At 39.8% G+C, this 18,765-nt stretch overlaps 1 protein-coding gene across 1 annotated transcript in view; it reads left to right on the forward strand.

The window, feature by feature from the left end:
* The first annotated feature begins 7,565 nt into the window (after nt 1-7,565).
* Nucleotides 7,566-18,765, forward strand: part of BTG1 (B-cell translocation gene 1, anti-proliferative) — a 14,490-nt gene continuing 3,290 nt past the window's right edge. Inside the window, exons 1-4 of the mRNA XM_014548337.1 lie at nt 7,566-7,581; nt 9,856-9,873; nt 10,162-10,168; nt 12,451-12,457. Coding sequence (XP_014403823.1) covers nt 7,566-7,581; nt 9,856-9,873; nt 10,162-10,168; nt 12,451-12,457 — 48 coding nt within the window. The remainder of the gene's footprint in view (nt 7,582-9,855; nt 9,874-10,161; nt 10,169-12,450; nt 12,458-18,765) is intronic.

The raw sequence follows: 18,765 nt of genomic DNA on the forward strand, positions 1-18,765 counted from the left end.
GGGAGGGGAGGGGAGGGGGAGGGGGAGAAGGAACTTATTGGAAAGCTTTGGGAGTAGCCCACAGAATTAAGTCACAAGAAGAGTCAGAATGCAGCAGAGCCCTCTGGAAAAGCCCAGATAGGCAGCTTCAATGTCACTAGGATGTTCCTATACCTTTCATCTCTGTTTTCCTTTGTTATCTCTTTCTCTCTCTCTCTCTCTCTCTCTCTCTCTCTCTCTCTCTCTCATGTTTTCTTTACATAGTAAGAAAAATAATGGCTTCCAATGATTTTAAGATTTTACTTGCAATACATACATACACATACATATACACATACACATACATATAACATGTACACACAATAAATACAATACATACAGGAGACAGGACCATCTTGATTTTTAGTGTTTCCAGGTCCAAAAGTCCCAGTGAATGGATTCATTGGCCAAGCTTAGGCACCTGGTGATAGCTGCTCCTGCAGCCATGGATAAAAGAGGGAGAATAAGAAAATGAAGGAGTCTTTGGAAAATTTCCCAAATTGGAAATTCTGTGTAGATTATACCTAAGTGTCTACTACGTAGACCTTCTTACTTATCTCCATCTCTTAGGGGTATAGGTGATCAGTTATGCTTCAAACTTATTCTGACTTAACACTATTCCCTGCAAATGACTCTATACTCAACTCTGATGCTGAACTCAGGAACATAACAACTTTTAGTACTTTATAAGAAGTGAGAATTTCACAGTTAGTATGTTGCCTTCTGTGTTACACAGAGTCTGTAAGAGATTATCAGAAGTGGGATGTCAAAGTGTAAAGATATTTTTGATGAATAAATTCTACCAGTTATTGTAAAAAAAAATGTAGTTAATTGTACTTCCATAAACAAAGTAAGAGCATTGCCATTTCCCTATAACATGAACACTGTATATTCTTAATCGCTTTAATATCTGTCAATCTGAAAAATAATGAATGGCATATTGTTTTGTTTTACGTTTTCCTATTAGTAAGATTGCATATCTTCTACTTTATTATCCACTTTCCTTGTTCTCTAATAAATTGCCTATTCCTTTATTTTGCTTATTTTTCTTTTTTTTTGTTTTTTCAACTTCTAGCTCTTTGTGTGAAATAAAAATTCTAATTTTTATGTACTATATGTGTAATATTATATGTAATATTAATATCTTGTTTGCTACACATCTCATCTTTTTTTACCTATCATTTGTATCAGCTTTGTTTATGATGCTTTTTTATACAGAAACACTTTTTTTGCATATGTGTGAATCTTTTCTTTTATAATTCTTATCTTCATTGAGTTACCTAAAGTTTTTCCACCCATCTCTACTCTTGTGGATCTATACACAACTTAACTTTTTTTCTATTGGTTTTTATTTTAGCAATGTAGTCCAAGTGGATTTTATTTTGTATGCAATATAACAGTTATTTCAGCTGAAAAGCCAGTATTCAGGACTATGTGAAACAAATAAATCTCCACCCCTCCAAACATATCCCTCAGAGGAGTGCACATTTGATGTTCACCTTAGACTTTTCCTATGCATCTATAATCCTTTGATATTTGTCTGTGTGTGTCTGTTTATATGTACACACACACACATATATATATATATACAAATAAACACTGTATGTATAGTATGATCTGTTTTTATTTTATTCATCTTTAATTTGTTTTCTTTGCTTAAAATGTAGGGAAAGAATCCCAAACCAGTAGTTTATAGCTCTACTTCATTTTTGTAAAAGACATAAGAGATCAACCAATGAACTTGTATGCATATATACATAACCCATGGACATAGACAATAGGGTGGTGAAGGCCTGGGGTGGGGAGCAGGGGTGGGCGGGGAGAGGTCAATGGGGGAAAAGGGGACATATGTAATACTTTCAACAATAAATATTTAAAATAAATAAAATAAAATAAAATAAAAGGCATAATAGCAGGCTATCTTAAGAAGTGACAAACCAGACTCATAAGGCATAACCAATTAACTGCTCCCAGCTGAGGAAATCCCCAGGGTATACTTCCAAGTTCTGCTCTGAATGGTGAACCCAAATCTCTACAAAGTTCCTTACTCAACTCCCCTAGGAGAGTGTCACAGTATCTATCTGCTTCTATCTTCAAAAAGGGCAACCTTCTACTGTGCCTCCTTCAATTACTCATCTCCATAGTCTCAACATTCTCAGCTGGCTTTCTTCTTAATGAGTTGCAGGACGGGCTTCTCCATTTAATATTCTGTATGAAAAAGAGGAGCATTTAAAGCACCACTATTCCACTGCTGACCTTTTAGTACTGTTTAATCTATGGTGGGTATGGGGATGGATGTCGTTAAAAATAACTGAAGACGTTTGCAATATTTATTGATCTCTCGTCAATCTTTGATTCCATAGACAGGTTCCACTTAGCTAAGTCATATGATTTTTATATTGATTCAAGGTTTTTAATCTTCCCTCGGAGCTTTTACTGCCACAGAATTTCAATCAGGTTCATTTATTCCTCAACTATGTATTGATGCCACTATTTACCAAGTTCTGTGTTAAGTGCTGTGAATATACTGGTGAACAAGAGTCACAATCCTGGGTGGTTACGAATCTCTTTAAGCAAACTTTAATTATAGATATGATTAAAAACATTCTTTGTCCTCAATTCTCCTTTGAAGCATTTATACAAATATTTGATGCAAATTTAGTCTTCCATATGTCCTCCTTCCATAAAAAAACAAGCTCAATATCTTTCCTACCTAGAAGAGAATGTATTTTCTATCTAGACAGAAATATCTATCTCTATCTAGAATATCTAGAAACATTTTCCCTATCTAAAACAAAAGGTATTTTATGCCATAGGAACCACCATAACACTTTTCAAACAATTTTTGTGTTTAACAATATTTATTGAGCTCCTATTGTATATTAGACCCACTGACCAGGGATGCAGACCAGAAGTCATTCTTTTTGTTCCATGGACACATTTAGCAGTCCAAAGTCTATGAATTCCTTCTCAGAATAATATTTTTATTAGTCCTTAAATCAAAACACATTAGATTACAAAGAGAAGAAATTGCCATATACTTTGGTTAACATTGTTAATTCATTTCTACAAGCTCTGCTATTAAGTGATGTTAAATGAAATCTTTAAAAAAAATTTTAAATCCCCATTAATTTTAATAGGAAATTTTATTAAGTATTACATCTTAACCTAAGACACCCAACATTTTTTTAAAGACTTAAATAAATAAATGTGTGTGTGGTGTAAACCACCATACATTTGAGACTGTCATGAAGAATGAAAAGCATTCACTTGAGCAAACAGGGCCAGCCAGAAGACATAGATTTAAGTAGCAACTTCAATTTTGTTCCACAGAGACAAAGGGAAGGATGCCTTTTATAGTGAAAATTCCCGTCCAAGTTCTCAATTAGGTCCTTTTGTGTCAATGAGGCATCCAAATTGTGAAGTTTTGATTGGTCCATATAGTGAAAGCAAGGGTACAAGTTTTGTAATTCTGACTGAAGGGGCCAAGTCTCAGTTCATTGGTAGAAAGGTGAAAGCAGGGCTCCCTGCAGTGGGTGACTCAGATCTTGTAAACAAGTGGGGCGTAGTGTGGATGCTGCGAGCACAGTCTGAGTTTCTTCCCTGTGTACAGAGTACTAAGGAGCCCCTGTCAGCAGATACTTATTTATAAAATTTGAGCCCTCAGTTGACCCTGGAGTGTCCATCTCAGCAGATAAATTCCTTTTCAGGGTCCACAGTGTACATATATAAGAATATTTATCTGTATATAACGATAGTTATATATTTGCACACATAATAAGAGTAAGTTTTTATAAGCAGTGATAAAGAATTTGAAAGTAAGCAAACATTGTAATCCAGTGAAGGTTTATTGTACCCATCAAAAGAGGAACGGATGACTTGAGGGTGAGTAATGCACGTACAGAGAAGGGATGAGGGAGTTTGGCATTGGAAAGCTCGTTATTTTTTCTGCACTATTATCTTCACATATTTTTCAATCTTTTGGGGGAGCTCATTATTATTGAGGTCAAATTGTGCTTAAAATAAGATTCAGATTTATCTCTAGAGCAAAAATGAAAACAAAATGCAAACAATTCAATCTATATGGATACAGCCCATGCACACAACAAACCCAGGGGTTGTAAGAAATGAAAATGCTAGGTCTTCATTTCTTGCTTGGTGTCCACATGCAAAGCAAATGTGTTTGGGTTCATTTTAACAGGCCTTCAGAGTGAAATTTGTTCCCTATGATACTTTGACTACAAAATGCTAATGAGTGAATTGGCGAGTGTCTTTGCCTAAAATCACAATATTTATATAATTTCTCATGGCATGTATATTTAATGAATTTGGAGTAAAAGTTTTCTTTATACTGGTAATAAAAAGTTTTCCCAAGAGTGATATGGCTTTTTTAAAAAGTGTATGGCTAAAAATTCATTAACTGAACATTCATTTTGTAAGGGACATCTATTATTAGCTTATTATTCTATAGATAAGACTTGAGGATCTATGAATTCAGCTGGAGGTAAAAACAAACAAAAACAGACACAAATTTCTGCGTTTATATAGCTCATATTCTTGACAATCTATATGAATGGTAATTCTGTTCACTGGATCAATTTGGTCAGCTCACAGAGGTGCATTTTGTCTCTGATTTATATTCCCATCACAACACAGTTTTCATTTTATCATGATTGTCTTTTTATTTTTATTTTTTTTATTTTTAAGTATATTTTTATTGATTTCAGAGAGGAAGGAGATGGAGAGAGAGATAGAAACATCAATAATGAGAGAGAATCATTGATTAGCTGCCTCCTGCACGCCCCCCACTGAGGATCGAGCCCACAACCCAGGCATGTGCCTTTGACTGGAATTGAACCTGGGACCCTTCAGTCCACAGGCTGATGCTCTATCCACTGAGCCAAACCAGCTAAGGCATGATAGTCTTTTTAAAAAATTGTATTAGGGTGACATTGTTTACTAAAATTATAAAGGTTTCAGGTGCACAAATCCATAATACTTTCATCACCATTTATTCCCCCATATTGTCTTTTACCTCCCCCAACATCGCATTCCCTTTGATAATCTCCATATTATTGTCTGTATCTATGAGTTTTTTATTTGTTTGGTTTTGTTTAATCCCTTCACCTTTTCACCCAGCCCCATAGTCTCCCTCTCCTCTGACAGCTGTCAGTCTGTTTTCTATCCATGAGTCTATTTCTATTTCATTTATTAGCTTATTTTGTTCTTTAGATTCCACATGAGTGAAATCATATGGTACTTGTCTTTTCTGACTAGATTATTTCACTTAGCATAATGCTCTGGGGGGGAGTGTCCCTCAGCCCAGCCTGCACCCTCTCCAATCTGGGACCCCTCGGGGGATGTCTGACTGCCAGTTTAGGCCTGATCCCACAGAGATGGGGCCTAAACGGGCGGTTGGACATCCCACTCACAATCCAGGACCGCTGGCTCCTAACTGCTCGCCTGCCTGCCTGATTCCCCATAACCACACCCCTGCTGACCCGATTGCCCCCAACTGCCCTCCCCTGCTGGCCTGATCGCCCCCAATTGCCCTCCCCTGCCAGCCTGATCGCCCCCAACTGCCCTCCTCTGCCGTGACTGGCCTCCTCCACTGGTCCCCACCTCTGCTGTGCATGCAGCCATCTTGTGATGGCCATCTTGTGATGACATTAGGGCGTGATGCATGAGGGTGTGACGACCACCTAGGCTATTATTAGTATAGATATTTGAGCAGATCAAAGAAGCTTCTTAAAAGATGTGGTCTTGGTTTCAGATATTCTTACAGCTCTCCTACAAAGCAAATAAGGAATAGAACTTTATAAGAATGGATCTTTACTTCTAATTTTTCTAAAATATTAGAATACCCATTTCCCTGGGCCATAATGTGTGTGATTCTTAGTACGCAAATCTGTCATGTCATTCCTTGGCTTAAACTTCTTGAGTGACTTCCCCTTATTCTTTGGATATCATTAATATCTTGAATGCACTTTACAAGGTACTTATACTCTGGCCTCACATAATTTTTCATCCTCATCTTTGGTCTGTCTTTTCTTATTCTCCCTGCTAGAACTACAGAGTTCTGCTTTGGTTAATTCTATGCTGCCTTTGTAAATTGTTTTTCAGTCTTTTGAGCAACTCATCTTGCATGGCCCTATCCAGGTTAGTTCCTCTCTGCTATGAATGCAGGGCACAGCCCTACATGTGTGTATGCATTTTGAAAACTAAGGTCTCCTAAGTCACTTCCTGCTTCCCTGGTAGGTTGGTTTTCAAGTGATGCTTCCTGCATCCCAAAGTATAGCCACTGAGGGAGAGGAGGTGACTTAAAGAGCTCATTCGTTTAGGAGGTGAGGGGACTTAATCATAACTTTGGACTTTCTTTAGAGGGTTAAACAATGAGTGTTTATGAAAACAAAAAAAATGTTTTTCCCCCAGAGTTTTCTTTTCAAAGGCTTCTCTGTGTACTCTGGCTAATTTAAAAAGAGCCCCATAGGGTGCTTATTTTTTTCACACATATATTGCCAGAGTAGTTCCTGTTTTGGTTCAAATGTGCTTCTTTTTTAAGTCAAATGAAAGAGAACTTTCTTTTAGAGGATTTATCTGCTGATCTTGTTTGTTAGCATGAACCTAAATAAAGCTTCTGTTAAGAGTTTGACTTTTTTGCTAAATCCTCTCGGCTAAATTATCTGGTAAATTCTTAGTTAGATGATGTAACTAGAGAGCTCTTAGTGCCTTCTTTCCAAGCTGAAATTTTTGTGTCCCAAGAGGTCTCCTCTGAAGTAAATGTTTTGAGGATGGATATTTTTCTCCTAAACCAGTTGACTTATTCCTTGGGCAGGTTGAGGTTGGGGTATGGATGTATGAAATATGATAGACACCAAAAGTGAGCAAGTGATTAACTCTGTAGTAGGCGATGGCGTTGGAGAGCAGGGTGTAGGTCAGGCTATCCAGAAAGGCTATCTCATAGGCTTTAGAGGGGGTAGAATAATGTCTCAAGGAAAAGGGCCATGGAAAGGAGCAGTAAAAGTAGCTCCCAAAGTTGGCCCTGTCAGTCTGGCATACAGCTATAAAAGTCAGCTTTCTTAATACGGAGTTTCCCTCAGGGGAAAATTTTAGGAAGATACAACAAGAAGAATAAAAAAAGAAAGAAAGGAAGAAAGAAAGAAAGAAAGAAAGGAAGGAAGGAAGGAAGGAAGGAAGGAAGGAAGGAAAGAAAGAAAGAAAGAAAGAAAGAAAGAAAGAAAGAAAGAAAGAAAGAAAGAAAGAAAGAAAGAAAGAGAGAAAGAGAGAAAGAGAGAAAGAAAGAAAGAGCGAAAGAAAGAAAGAATTTCTGTTACATGCTGAACATGGATGAATCTCAAAAACATTGTGCTAATCGGAAGTCAGACACAAGAGCCTACATATTGTATAATTTCATCCATACAAAGTGTCCAGAATAGGCAATTCATAGAGACAGAAAGTAGATTAGTGGGTTCTTGGGGCTGGGATGTCCAGAGATGAGTTTGGGATTATTTTGAGGGTAATGAAAATGTTCTGAAACTGATTATGGGATGGCTGCACAACCCCGTAAATTAACTAAAAATCATTGGGTTGTACACTTGAAAAAGTTGGATTTTATAACATGTAAAACATATCTCAATAAACCTCCTTAAAATAAAAAAGGTGAGATCATGTATTCTAAGGGACTGAGGATAGAACCTTCTAGCATAAAGACAGAAGTGCCTTAACTAACATAATCACTATCATCTAAACATTGGACAGACAGCTTTGTTTCTGCAAGAAAGAAAACCAGGAACAAAATCATTCCTTGAGTTTAAAAGACAGCATCACAGTCAAAATTCAAATTGGTTTTCAGAAGATGAGAATATTTCCTCAATGAACAGATTTTCAAAAGAGACCTCTATTTAAAAAACCATGCAAATATGGAATGTTTTCAACACATGCACTAATGTTAATAAATGATGCTGAAGATTGCTTCTGCTTCCTTTAGGGAAAACAAGTATTTACTAAACAAATCAATAAGAACACAAGATAATGGGGAGTCTCTTATTTGTGCCCTTCAGAGAGTACATGCAATTTGATATGCTAATCATAACCATTTTATTTTCTTTAGAGCACTTCTCCGTGGCTAGTGGCTAGATGAAGTCTTACCAGGAATTTGAATTACTCTAACTTGCTATACCTCCATAAAACATTTAGGGCTAAACCTGACCACAGGCACCAGGGCATTAGGGGAGAACAGGATCAGACCCATCTCTTCCTTCCCACTCCCTCAGATGCTCAAACAATTAAGAGGATTTCTGGGGATAAATGTAGACTTCGAATCCAGGATATGAAGATATAGCCAGACCTTTATACCAATGAATGAAAGTCTCAAAAGAATGAAGGACAATGTATTGAATGGGAGCCTGACTCTAAGCTAGCATTTAACCAGCTCGAAGAGGCACTCCTCCAAGCCCGGGCCATGAGTCTCCCCACAGGGCAAGAACTCAACCTATATGTCACTGAAAGGAGAGGGATGGCCGTAGGAGTACTGACCCAAGCCTGAGGCCCTGCTCAACAGCCAGTGAGATATCTGAGTAAAGAACTGGACATCCTGGCCAAGGGCTGGCCCGCCTGTTTGCGGTGGTGGCTGCTGGTTCTAGAGGCCACCCAGTTAACCTTAGGAAAGGACCTGGCAGTTCTTACTCCCCATAGCATCATGGCTTTACTATCCTCCAAAGGAAGCTCGTGGCTTTCAGATAGCTGTCTTCTCAAATATCAGGCACTCCTAGCAGGGGGACCTACAGTCAAATAAAAGTGTGGGCCTCTTTAAACCCAGCCACCTTCCTTGTGAAAGAAAAACAAATAACAGAACATGACTGTGATCAGGCAGTACTCCAAACCTATGAGGTCCGAGGAGACTTAAGGGAGACTCCCTTAGAAAGTCCCCATCTGATCCTGTGGGACGGAAGCTCCTTCATGGAACATGAGGCGCATAAGGCTGGGTGGCTGGGGTCACCCTCACCACCACTCTGGAGCGCGCTCCCCTTTCTCCCGGCACTAGTGCTCAGTTAGCTGAGCCGATCGCCCTTACAAGAACATTAGAGGTCTGCGAGGGCGAGGGAGTAAACATACATACTGACTCTAAACATGCTTTCTTGGTCCTCCACGCCCCTGCTGCCATCTGGAAGCAAAGACATTTGACAGGGAATGGATCCCCTATTAAATATCACAAAGAGATTGATCGGCCCCTGTCCTCAGTGTACCTCCCTTCAGAGGTAGCTGCTATACATTGCAAGGGGCATCGGAGAGGATTACATGAGGTCATGGAAGGAACAGGCTAGCTGATCTGGCCACAAAGGCAGCAGCCAGAGCAGGACTCTAAATCCTTAGACTCCCTAGCTAAAGTCGTCTTGGATAATCGTTTAGCCCTTGATTACCTCTTGGCAGAACGAGAAGGAGTCTGCGCAATTATAAACAAGACCTGCTGCACTTATATCAATAACTCTGGCCTCGTGGAGGCAAACATAAGGAAAATCTACGAACAAGTAGAATGGCTGCATAAGTACAACCAACGGGGCCGGGACATGGGCAGTCTTTCTCTTCCTGGCTGCCTAGCATAACTTGTCCCCTACCCTTTCGAGGCCCCCTGGTCTCTGTACTTCTCCTCCTAATTTTTGGACCTTGCATTTTTTAATCGCTTAGCTAAATTTGTGCTTTCTTGCCTGGAATCCTTCAAATTACAGATGGTTATGGAAATGGAACCCCGCATGAATAACCCAGTCTTCCTCGGCCCTGGAGATCGTCCTTTCCTAAAGGAACCCTGACTGCCAGGGGCCTGACAAGGTGCCCATTCAGCAAGAAGCAGCCAGAGCGGTAAGTCATCCTCGCAATTCCCTAAAGGCAGGCAGGTAGGGTTACTCCATGAGAGGGGGGACATGAGGAGTTGGTGGGATCAGACAGTTTAGGGTAAGGGCCGCAGGGAGGGAAGATGGTAGGTAAGGAGGAAATCAACCAGATGGTCAATTGAGCAAGATAGGCAGAATGTACCAGTCAACCATAGAGCGCCCTTCCCCTGGACCCAAGAATGGGAACTAAAAGTGGGAAGACGAGGGCAAAAGGAGATTGGGTGGTGTTTCTTTGAAAGAGCCAACAGAAGGCAAGTGCAGGAAATTTAAACCCCTAGACCCGTGTTCGGTAAACTGTGGCTTGCGAGCCACATGCGGCTCTTTGGCCCCTTGAGTGTGGCTCTTCCTAAGCCTTAGGAGTACCCTAATTAAGTTAATAACAATGTGCCTACCTATATAGTTTAAGTGTAAAACATTTGACTCTCAAAAGAAATTTCAATCATTGTACTGTTGATATTTGGCTCTGTTGACTATTGAGTTTGCTGACCACTGCCCTAGACTAATGAGCTTCTGTAGCAACCCTTTTCCGGGACCCGTCTCTCTGCGAGGAGAGTTCTGTTACTTTCACTGTAATAAACTTCACTTCCCTTTGCTTACCCCTCCCTTGTCCTTGAATTCATAAAGTTCTAGAGACAACGAACTCAACAGTTCACACTCACCTCTCAAAATCATGGACTATGCCAACATTTAATTCCATGATTACTTTATCAAGCTTCCTGAGTATTATCTTCTCTCTTGGGAGTAACATGTAGCTATTATTATTTGCCCTAGTTTGCTTAATGTATCCAAAGCTGGAAAGAAGGCATTTCAAACTATAGAACCTCAGGGAAACAGATAACTAATCATTTAAAACTTAGCTGATGCTTAAAGGCAGCTTTTATATATTAAATTAGTATGCTGATTTTTTCTTTTAAGGGACAAAGTTTCTAGTTGAGGTAGTATATGCCTAGATAAAAAGTTTGTTGGTTGGTTTTAGATGACAGAATTTTGCCATTACTTTTTGAAAAACAGTTGTTCTGAAACATTGGTGCCCAAATAGCTGGGCCTCAACCCTAGAGTTTCTGATTCAGTAGGTTTAGAGACAAAAGTTTGCATTTCTATGAATATGCAGGGGTAATGCTGAGCTGATGCTCTGGGGACTACACTTTAAAAACAGAGAAGTTTTGATCCCCTGCCTTATTAAGTTTGAACGGAAAGGGAGGACCATGTGCTCCAGATTCAGAAAGTTGTAAACACTGTAGGCCAGGATCATAACTTGTAAGAACTTTGTGTAATCCCTTAAAGTTCACAATTTTCCAAAGTTCATCATCTGCCTCTTTCCCAGACTACTGTTAACCTTAAAACTGAAATAGGTCTTTAGCAGCTGGAGAGATGCAGATAAACATCCCCATCCCATAAATGTGAACACTCTAGGGGTTGCCCCAGGAGAGAGAATAGATGGTGGCAGCTTTAGAAAGAGGAAAGTAAATAGAACCATGGAGCTCTGCTAAAAGGAAGGGAAGAAGGTTCTTGGAAGGAAGCCTGGCTTCGAGAAATGGCCTTGAGGCTTAACAATAGAAAGATCTGTGAGAATACCTGGAGGGCAGGCCATCCTGGTCAACAGTGCCCTGAGGGGATAAGACACAAAACCAGTCCTTCTTGCTCTCCTCCAGCCTCCTCCACCTGAACTCTCAGAAGTTCCTGTGCTCCCTAGGTGGCTGGGGAAGAGGGACTGTGGGGCTGACCAGCTCCCTGGTTCTCCCTGCCAATTTAGTTCAAAAGGAGAAGTGAGATGCTTAAATAATCTAAAATAGAGGGTGTTTTTGCTGCTTTCTCTTCTCTGTTCATAGGGTAATTTTCATACCAGAGAAATTATTTTATTTGGCAGATTAATGTTTTAATATGTCCTTTGATTCATTTTTCAATGAGCTTTTGAAGAGATGTAGCTGTATTTTTCAGGTATATCAGCCATAAGAAGTTTCTTCAACTGCCTTAATTTTTTTTGTTGTTTTGTTGTTGGTTTGTTTTACTTTACTGTCTCTACTTGTCTCCAAATAGTCATCTAACTTTATAGGGTTTTATTTCTCACAGTCCCTTTTAGAAAAGGTAATATCAGGAAAAGCATAGTTTTGCCATCCATGACTTGAGAGTTCAAATCTGGTTGCCAAGACCTTGGGTAAATGACTTATTTTCTTTAGGATCGAAACTTCACATGTTAAATGCTGTCAATTATACTCACGTGGTGGTATTTTTTGGAGAAGTAAACAGGAATGTCTCTAAAACACTCAGCACATTTTCTGAGGCACTGTCAGTGATGATAAGCTATATGATCATTTTTGTTGCTGTTGTTAGGGAGCTCTTTAATTCTTTTCCTACCATTCTCTCCAAACAATCTGAATTGCTTTAATAAGAAGAAGCAGTTTAGCCCCAAATCTGTGTGCACCCTCAGATTTCTAGTTCTCTTGCGTTTTCTGAACCCCAGTGGATGTAAACCTAGTACAAATGCCTTAGATTGTGCCCTTGGATTCACACCTAAGCAAAGCCAGGCAGGGTGCCAGATGGAGAGGCTGCTGAAAGTGGTCTCCTTCCTGTGGGTAACCAAGAAAAGAATAAATAAAAGGCATGCATAGGTCTCTAGTTGAAGAAATAAGCCCACATGAAAAGCTAAATTATTTAAAGATTTAAATAAGAATTAAATACAAATATAGAAGTCACTTCAACATTTCCATAATCCATCATCCCCAGGGCTTTCTAAAAGCTAAATCTGATCATATTACTTCCTTGCTAAAAACACTCCTCAGCACCTATGCCCCCTCAACTCACAATTTTTTCCAACAATATTTATCTTCTTTATATAGGTTTAAGCCATTAAAATATTCCAAGGTTGGGCTCCTCCTTTTCTTCTTCCCAAAGAGACTTAATTAATGGCCAACTTCACTGGTTTAGCAGAGATCTTTCACTTTGGGGATTTGCTTATCTCCTCCTGCCCCCAAATACACACCAAAATAAATGCCTTGTCTCTATTTGCTATTAACTGTTAAATTTGTATGTTTTCCCCCCACGTCCCACGTGGTTCAGGGTTCAGGATCTGGAAGAGGTCCGCACGCAAATGAAAGAGACAAGACAAGAAATAATAATTTGGAAACATGGGGGGACCAGGCAGGCAAGGCCAACTCAAGAGGAAGGACTTCCACTGGTGCTCAGGCCTCGCCAACCTTTTATTGGTTTGGGATACACCCATAGCCCTTAGGCAGGCAATTTCCAGTAATAGGCAGACTAACCTATCAGCAAGGATTTACATAATAGTAAATGGGGAAGTTGCTTCAGCTACCATTGTCTGGACTAACAGTGGGTGCACAGCCCTGACCATTGCCAGAGCTCAAGGGTTGCCAGCCTTCCGGGATCCTTGTCCACACCTCTCTGCTAGTGAAGACAATGGGTGGCTTCCCACAATTAACACTCTGTAAATAGCTCTCCCACTCAACCTTGTACTTGTTGGTTAAGCTGTGAGGGTTCTAAAGCAAGTGCCATGGACAACCTAGGGCTCTATTTGGAAGTAAATTCACAGTAAGTATAACTTTAGTGAATGCAGCTAGCTGACTGGCAACAAAAAGTCTATGGGCCTAAATGCACCATTAGGAGTGGGAAGAACTGCATCTTTGATAGGTGGGATTATAAGGGGAGGTTGTGGAAGGCCTTCCGGATATACTTGTGAACTGTAATACAGCCATTTTAAAAATTCTGGGACTTTCCTAGCAATAATCCAGGAACCCTGGATCACATAGATGAGGTGAGAGATGAGCATCATAAGGTCACCTTGTGATCAACTTCAGGATAGAATGGCAATATGAGAGAGCAGCACACAAGCAACTGACACCCATGGGGAACCAGAGGTAAAAATACTAAAATGTGTCTAAATAGTGAGGAGATAGAAAAGGAGGGCTAGGTAGGCAGTCAGAGACAGTGACCACGTGGAGGTAGGGGGAAGGGAAGTTAGACGTGGAGGCAAACAAAGGACCTAGAACTAGCTAGGCGGAATTGGCTGGGGAAAACTTGACCTGGCTGGGCAGGAAAAACTTGACCCTTGACCTGGCCAGGCGGGAACAGTGATGTCACCACCAACCTGAAGTGGCAGTCTTCAATCAGGTCCTCCCACAGGCGGGAACTTGAACTTTGGTATAATTGGATATTGTCAGAATTCCTTGAAGGGGGCAATCAGAAGCTAGGAGAGTATATGAACATCCCCTAGACCAGCGGTTCTCAACCTGTGGGTCGCGACCCCTTTGGGGGTCAAACGACCCTTTCACAGGGGTCGCCTAAGACCATCGAAAAACACACATATAATTACTTATTGTTTTTGTGATTAATCATTATGCTTTAATTATGTTCAATTTGTAACAATGAAATTGGGGGTCACCACAACATGAGGAACTGTATTAAAGGGTCGCGGCATTAGGAAGGTTGAGAACCACTGCCCTAGACAAAGAGCTTACGTGGTAACCTGTTTTGGGCCCCCTTCCTGCTGCCTAAGTCCTTCTATCCCCCCCTAAGCTTTGTTTCCCCCCCAATAACGTTTGTTTTCTTCCCACCATTTTGTCTGTGAATTCATTCTTCAGTTTTACAAGACAAACAGCTCCGGCCTGACCACCACATTTTGGGTTTCAAGAGCATAAGGGTGAAAAAAAAAGAAGCAAAAAACCTTAAATAGGGAAAATGTGGATGATACCGCAATATTCCTGAGCAACATGTACGTGTAAGTCACCTTGGTCTCCATTTCATTTGCTGTGCAAATGCAGTCTATCCTAAAAAGAGATAATCTTCAAAAGCAATCAATGCAATAATTAACACGGCAGCCAGGAAAGAAGCGCGGTAGAGTTAACTTATTTTCTCCCCTTAAATACTAACTGTCCGATTTTAAGCAGCAAAAACTCTCTCTACATTATTTTTCATCTAACAAATTGCAAGTAGTGGTTTTATGTCTATTTAACACCATAAGGCAGTGGTTCTCAACCTTCTGGCCCTTTAAATACAGTTCCTCAAGTTGTGACCCAACCATAAAATTATTTTCGTTGCTACTTCATAACTGTAATGTTGCTACTGTTATGAATCGTAATGTAAATATTGAAAGGGCAGGATGGTCTTAGGCGACCCCTGTGAAAGGGTCCTTGTGCCTGGCCAATCAGCAAGGCCACAGCCCTTTCTCCTCCCCTTACTCCAATTCCCTATAAAACCCCTCTCTACACAGAGTTCTCTCTCTCTCTGCTTCCTGTCGCTGCGTCAGCAAGGAGGGGAGCCGAGCTAGCTCGAATAAAGACTCTTATGCTTTTGCATCGGACTGGCTGGCTCCCTGATGTGGTTTCTTGGGGATCCTGAAATCTGGGCATAACAAATATCTGATATGCAGGATGGTCTTAGGCGACCTCTGAAAGGGTCATTCGACCGCCAAAGGGGTCGCGACCCACAGGTTGAGAACCGCTGCCATAAGGCAACATTTACTATGGGTTGGGCTGTTACTTAGGCATTGGGAGTACAATAGTGAATGGCATGTGATGCCTGCCCTCAAAGAATCTACAGACTGGAAAGGAAGATAGGCTAATAAACATAGTAACTCTAGTCTGTCAGGTAAGTATCAGAGCCAGAGCAAGGGAAAATAGGGTACTGCAGAAATGTACTCAAGTCCAGAGTCAGGGAAGGCTACTTGGAGAATAAGGAGAAATTACCTAGATAGAGGGGGAAATGACCAGGTATTCCAGGCAGTGGGAATAAGTATATAAAATTAATGGCATAATAGCTTCATTTAGTGTTATCATATTCATAGATTAATAGTTTAGATAAGTTCCCAAATATAAGGTCATGATGAAATGCAAAAAGTGACATGTAGTAATTTTCATTTAATTAAGATCATGCTTTATTCTGATATGGATACCTCTCCTACTTTGGGGATGTTAAAATGTCATCCTTTCCCTCAAATGTAGTGATAGCAGATGGAAATGTGATTTAAAAAAAAATTCTTTGGCACAGCCAGCGTGGCTTAGTGGTTGAGCATCAACCTATGAACCAGGAGGTCAATGTTCGATTCCCAGACAGGGCACATGCCCGAGTTGCAGGCTCGACTCGATCCCCAGTGTGAAGCCCGCTGGAGGCAGCTGATCAATGATTCTCCCTCATCATTGATGTTTTTATCTCGTTCTCTTCCTTTCTTTTCCTCTCTGAAATCAATTTAAACAAATTCTTTAGCCAAATAAAAGATCTTGTGTTGATCCCTAAATTTTATTAGTTTATGAAGCAGAGAAAAATGTTCAGTTCCCCATGCTATATAAATGTTTGTTTTTCTTTTTCTCTCTTTGGTTAAAAACAATACTCAAAAAGTCTACAGGGAACTCAGATTTTAGTATAGAGCAAACAGTTCCAGTAACGTTAGAACTGAGGGATGAGAATATAAACCCCCAGCCCTTTGAAATTCTAGTTAGTTGTCCAATAGTTACCTCTATAGAAGTACTCTCTGAACTCTTCAGCATTATTTCCAAAGACCTGACATTTGTGCTTTTCTTGCAAACTTATTTTTAAAGCCAGGTTCATTTCCTGGATTTGTTTTGACAGAATTCCTAAGATTTACTTTTAGTGCTTTGATTGAAAACTTTCTAGGTTTTAGAAATTAATTTCATAATATTATTAAATTGTTTGATGATAATATAAGCCAGTATATATATATATGACTGCTGAAGACAGTGCTAAATAGTTTCTGTAGTTATTACATTTAAACCTCATGCCAGCCTTTATGTTTCTTTGATTACTATACGGAGAGGTTAAGTAACCTACATGAGGACACCAAGCCAAAAGTTGAGTTAGTACTCAGGGGTCCTCAAACTTTTTAAACAGGGGGCCAGTTCACTGTCCCTCAGACCGTTGGAGGGCCGGACTATAGTTTAAAAAAAAACTATGAACAAATTCAGTAACAGGCAGCGGCGGCAAAAACACCCAGCAGGCCGGATAAATGTTTTCTAAATGTTTTCGGCGGGCCGCATGTGGCCCGCGGGCCGTAGTTTGAGGACCCCTGTTACATGATTGCGATTGCCCTGTAGTTTATCATACCAACATGAAAAAGTGTCTTTATAATCCAAAAGCTGTCCAGATATATCAGCTTGTTTCTTGGAAGGGAAGAATTTGACTAAATTTCTGGAAAAATATTACTAAACATATGTATGTCCAGAATTGAAAACTATTAACAATTAACATTGTGTACTATCTAAAGCTTGCATTTAGGATCTACATATATCTCTATCTCTATCTCTATCTCTACCTCTATCTCTATCTCTCTACTTATTTTTTGAGTGCACCCCAAATTCTCCAGGTAAAACAGTAATTTCTTAAATCCATTTGTCTCTTGAATGAATTAAGGTGGGAAACACACATACAATAGAAAATAGTGGAGGCAGGGCAAACCCTTCAGAAATATGTGAGCTAAGCTTTCTGTTAACCCTATTCAACTCATTTTAAAAAGCTTTGGAGAAGGGGTCTAGATGCTGCCTGGGAAGGTGGCTAAAAGTAGTGGAGAGAATATGGGCTTGGAAGACAACAGTGAGTTCAAATCCTAGCATTTTGTTAGCTTCATTATTTGTTTTGTAGGTGACAAAGCAGATTTAAACTCAGAATTATTGGGAGTTCAAGTTGGAGACCAGACTTAGAGGAGAAAAACTTGCCCCTGATTTCCAATCTAATGCTCAAAAGACTGGTAATGCAAGGAAAATTAACACATCAGATGTTTAAGGGTGGGCAGTGGTAGGAGAGATATCAGAAGACCTTGTTCTAGGCTAGGGTGATTTTAAGGATTTACTTCTGTTTCCTGTCTCCTTTCTGAGTAGTAAAAGAGGTTTCTGGTCCCCAGTAACAACCATGATGATTATTTTTCAAGTACAGTTCTATCTGAAAAGTTCTAGAAGGAAACAAATGTACCTTATTTATCATTTTTTTAAATAAATTTATCCAAAGAAAATGAATATATTCACTAGTCAGTGAGTTTAACAATGCTATGTAAGTACCTAGCGATTGCATATGAGTAAAAAATAACCTAGAAGTTATTCTTTCAGTCAGTTTTACATATTTCATGTAAACAATAAAACTTTTTCTCCTCCTGCTTTATAACAAGTCCTACTTTTGCTTCATTTCTATGCCCTTTGGCTCCGTATTAAAAGAGAAAACACTCAAAGTGCTGTATTTTGCAATATTGATGACCAACTAAGCTCAGGATATTTATTTCCATCTGGTAGAGTTCAACTTCTGCCTCTTGTTTGCTTTCTCCATCTGCTCGCCTCACCATTTTTTTTTCTTCTCTTCCTTAATGGAGTTCAGATTAACCCTTTTCTGGGCCTAATTGTTTTAGCAGGCTCACGCCTAAGTGCCAGTCTTTTTTTCCTTTTAATTTGCAAGTAGGGTTTCCAGTAAACTTAAATGTCTATGCCTAATATTTTCACAAGCTTCACATTTTATCTTTTTTTTTCTTCTGTTTTCATAAAGAGCAGCAGAACCCAAGGTTCAGGCAGTTATGTGGACTAGAAAACAGCAACTTTTGGTTTTGTGTATAAACAGTGTAGAATACATTATATCCTCCCCACCACCACCACCAATACATAATAAAATTTACAAGATCCACGTTACTCTGTATTCAGTAACAGGCTTTCCTTATCAACCTTAAGTTGGAGGCAGGAAAGTGTCCACTCTTCTCTCCCTTGACTCCTGAAGTTACTGCAACAGCAACCACAAAAGGCGAACTAACCTTTTATTTATTTATTTCGCAATTAAACTTTTACAAAGGCATCCCGACTCCTCCCCGAGGGTGAAGCAGAAACGGCTCCTTGGCGTTGGCTGCACTTCTGCGAGACCT

Source organism: Myotis brandtii, unplaced genomic scaffold (genome assembly GCF_000412655.1).
Source record: "Myotis brandtii unplaced genomic scaffold, ASM41265v1 scaffold504, whole genome shotgun sequence".
NCBI lineage: Eukaryota > Metazoa > Chordata > Mammalia > Chiroptera > Vespertilionidae > Myotis > Myotis brandtii.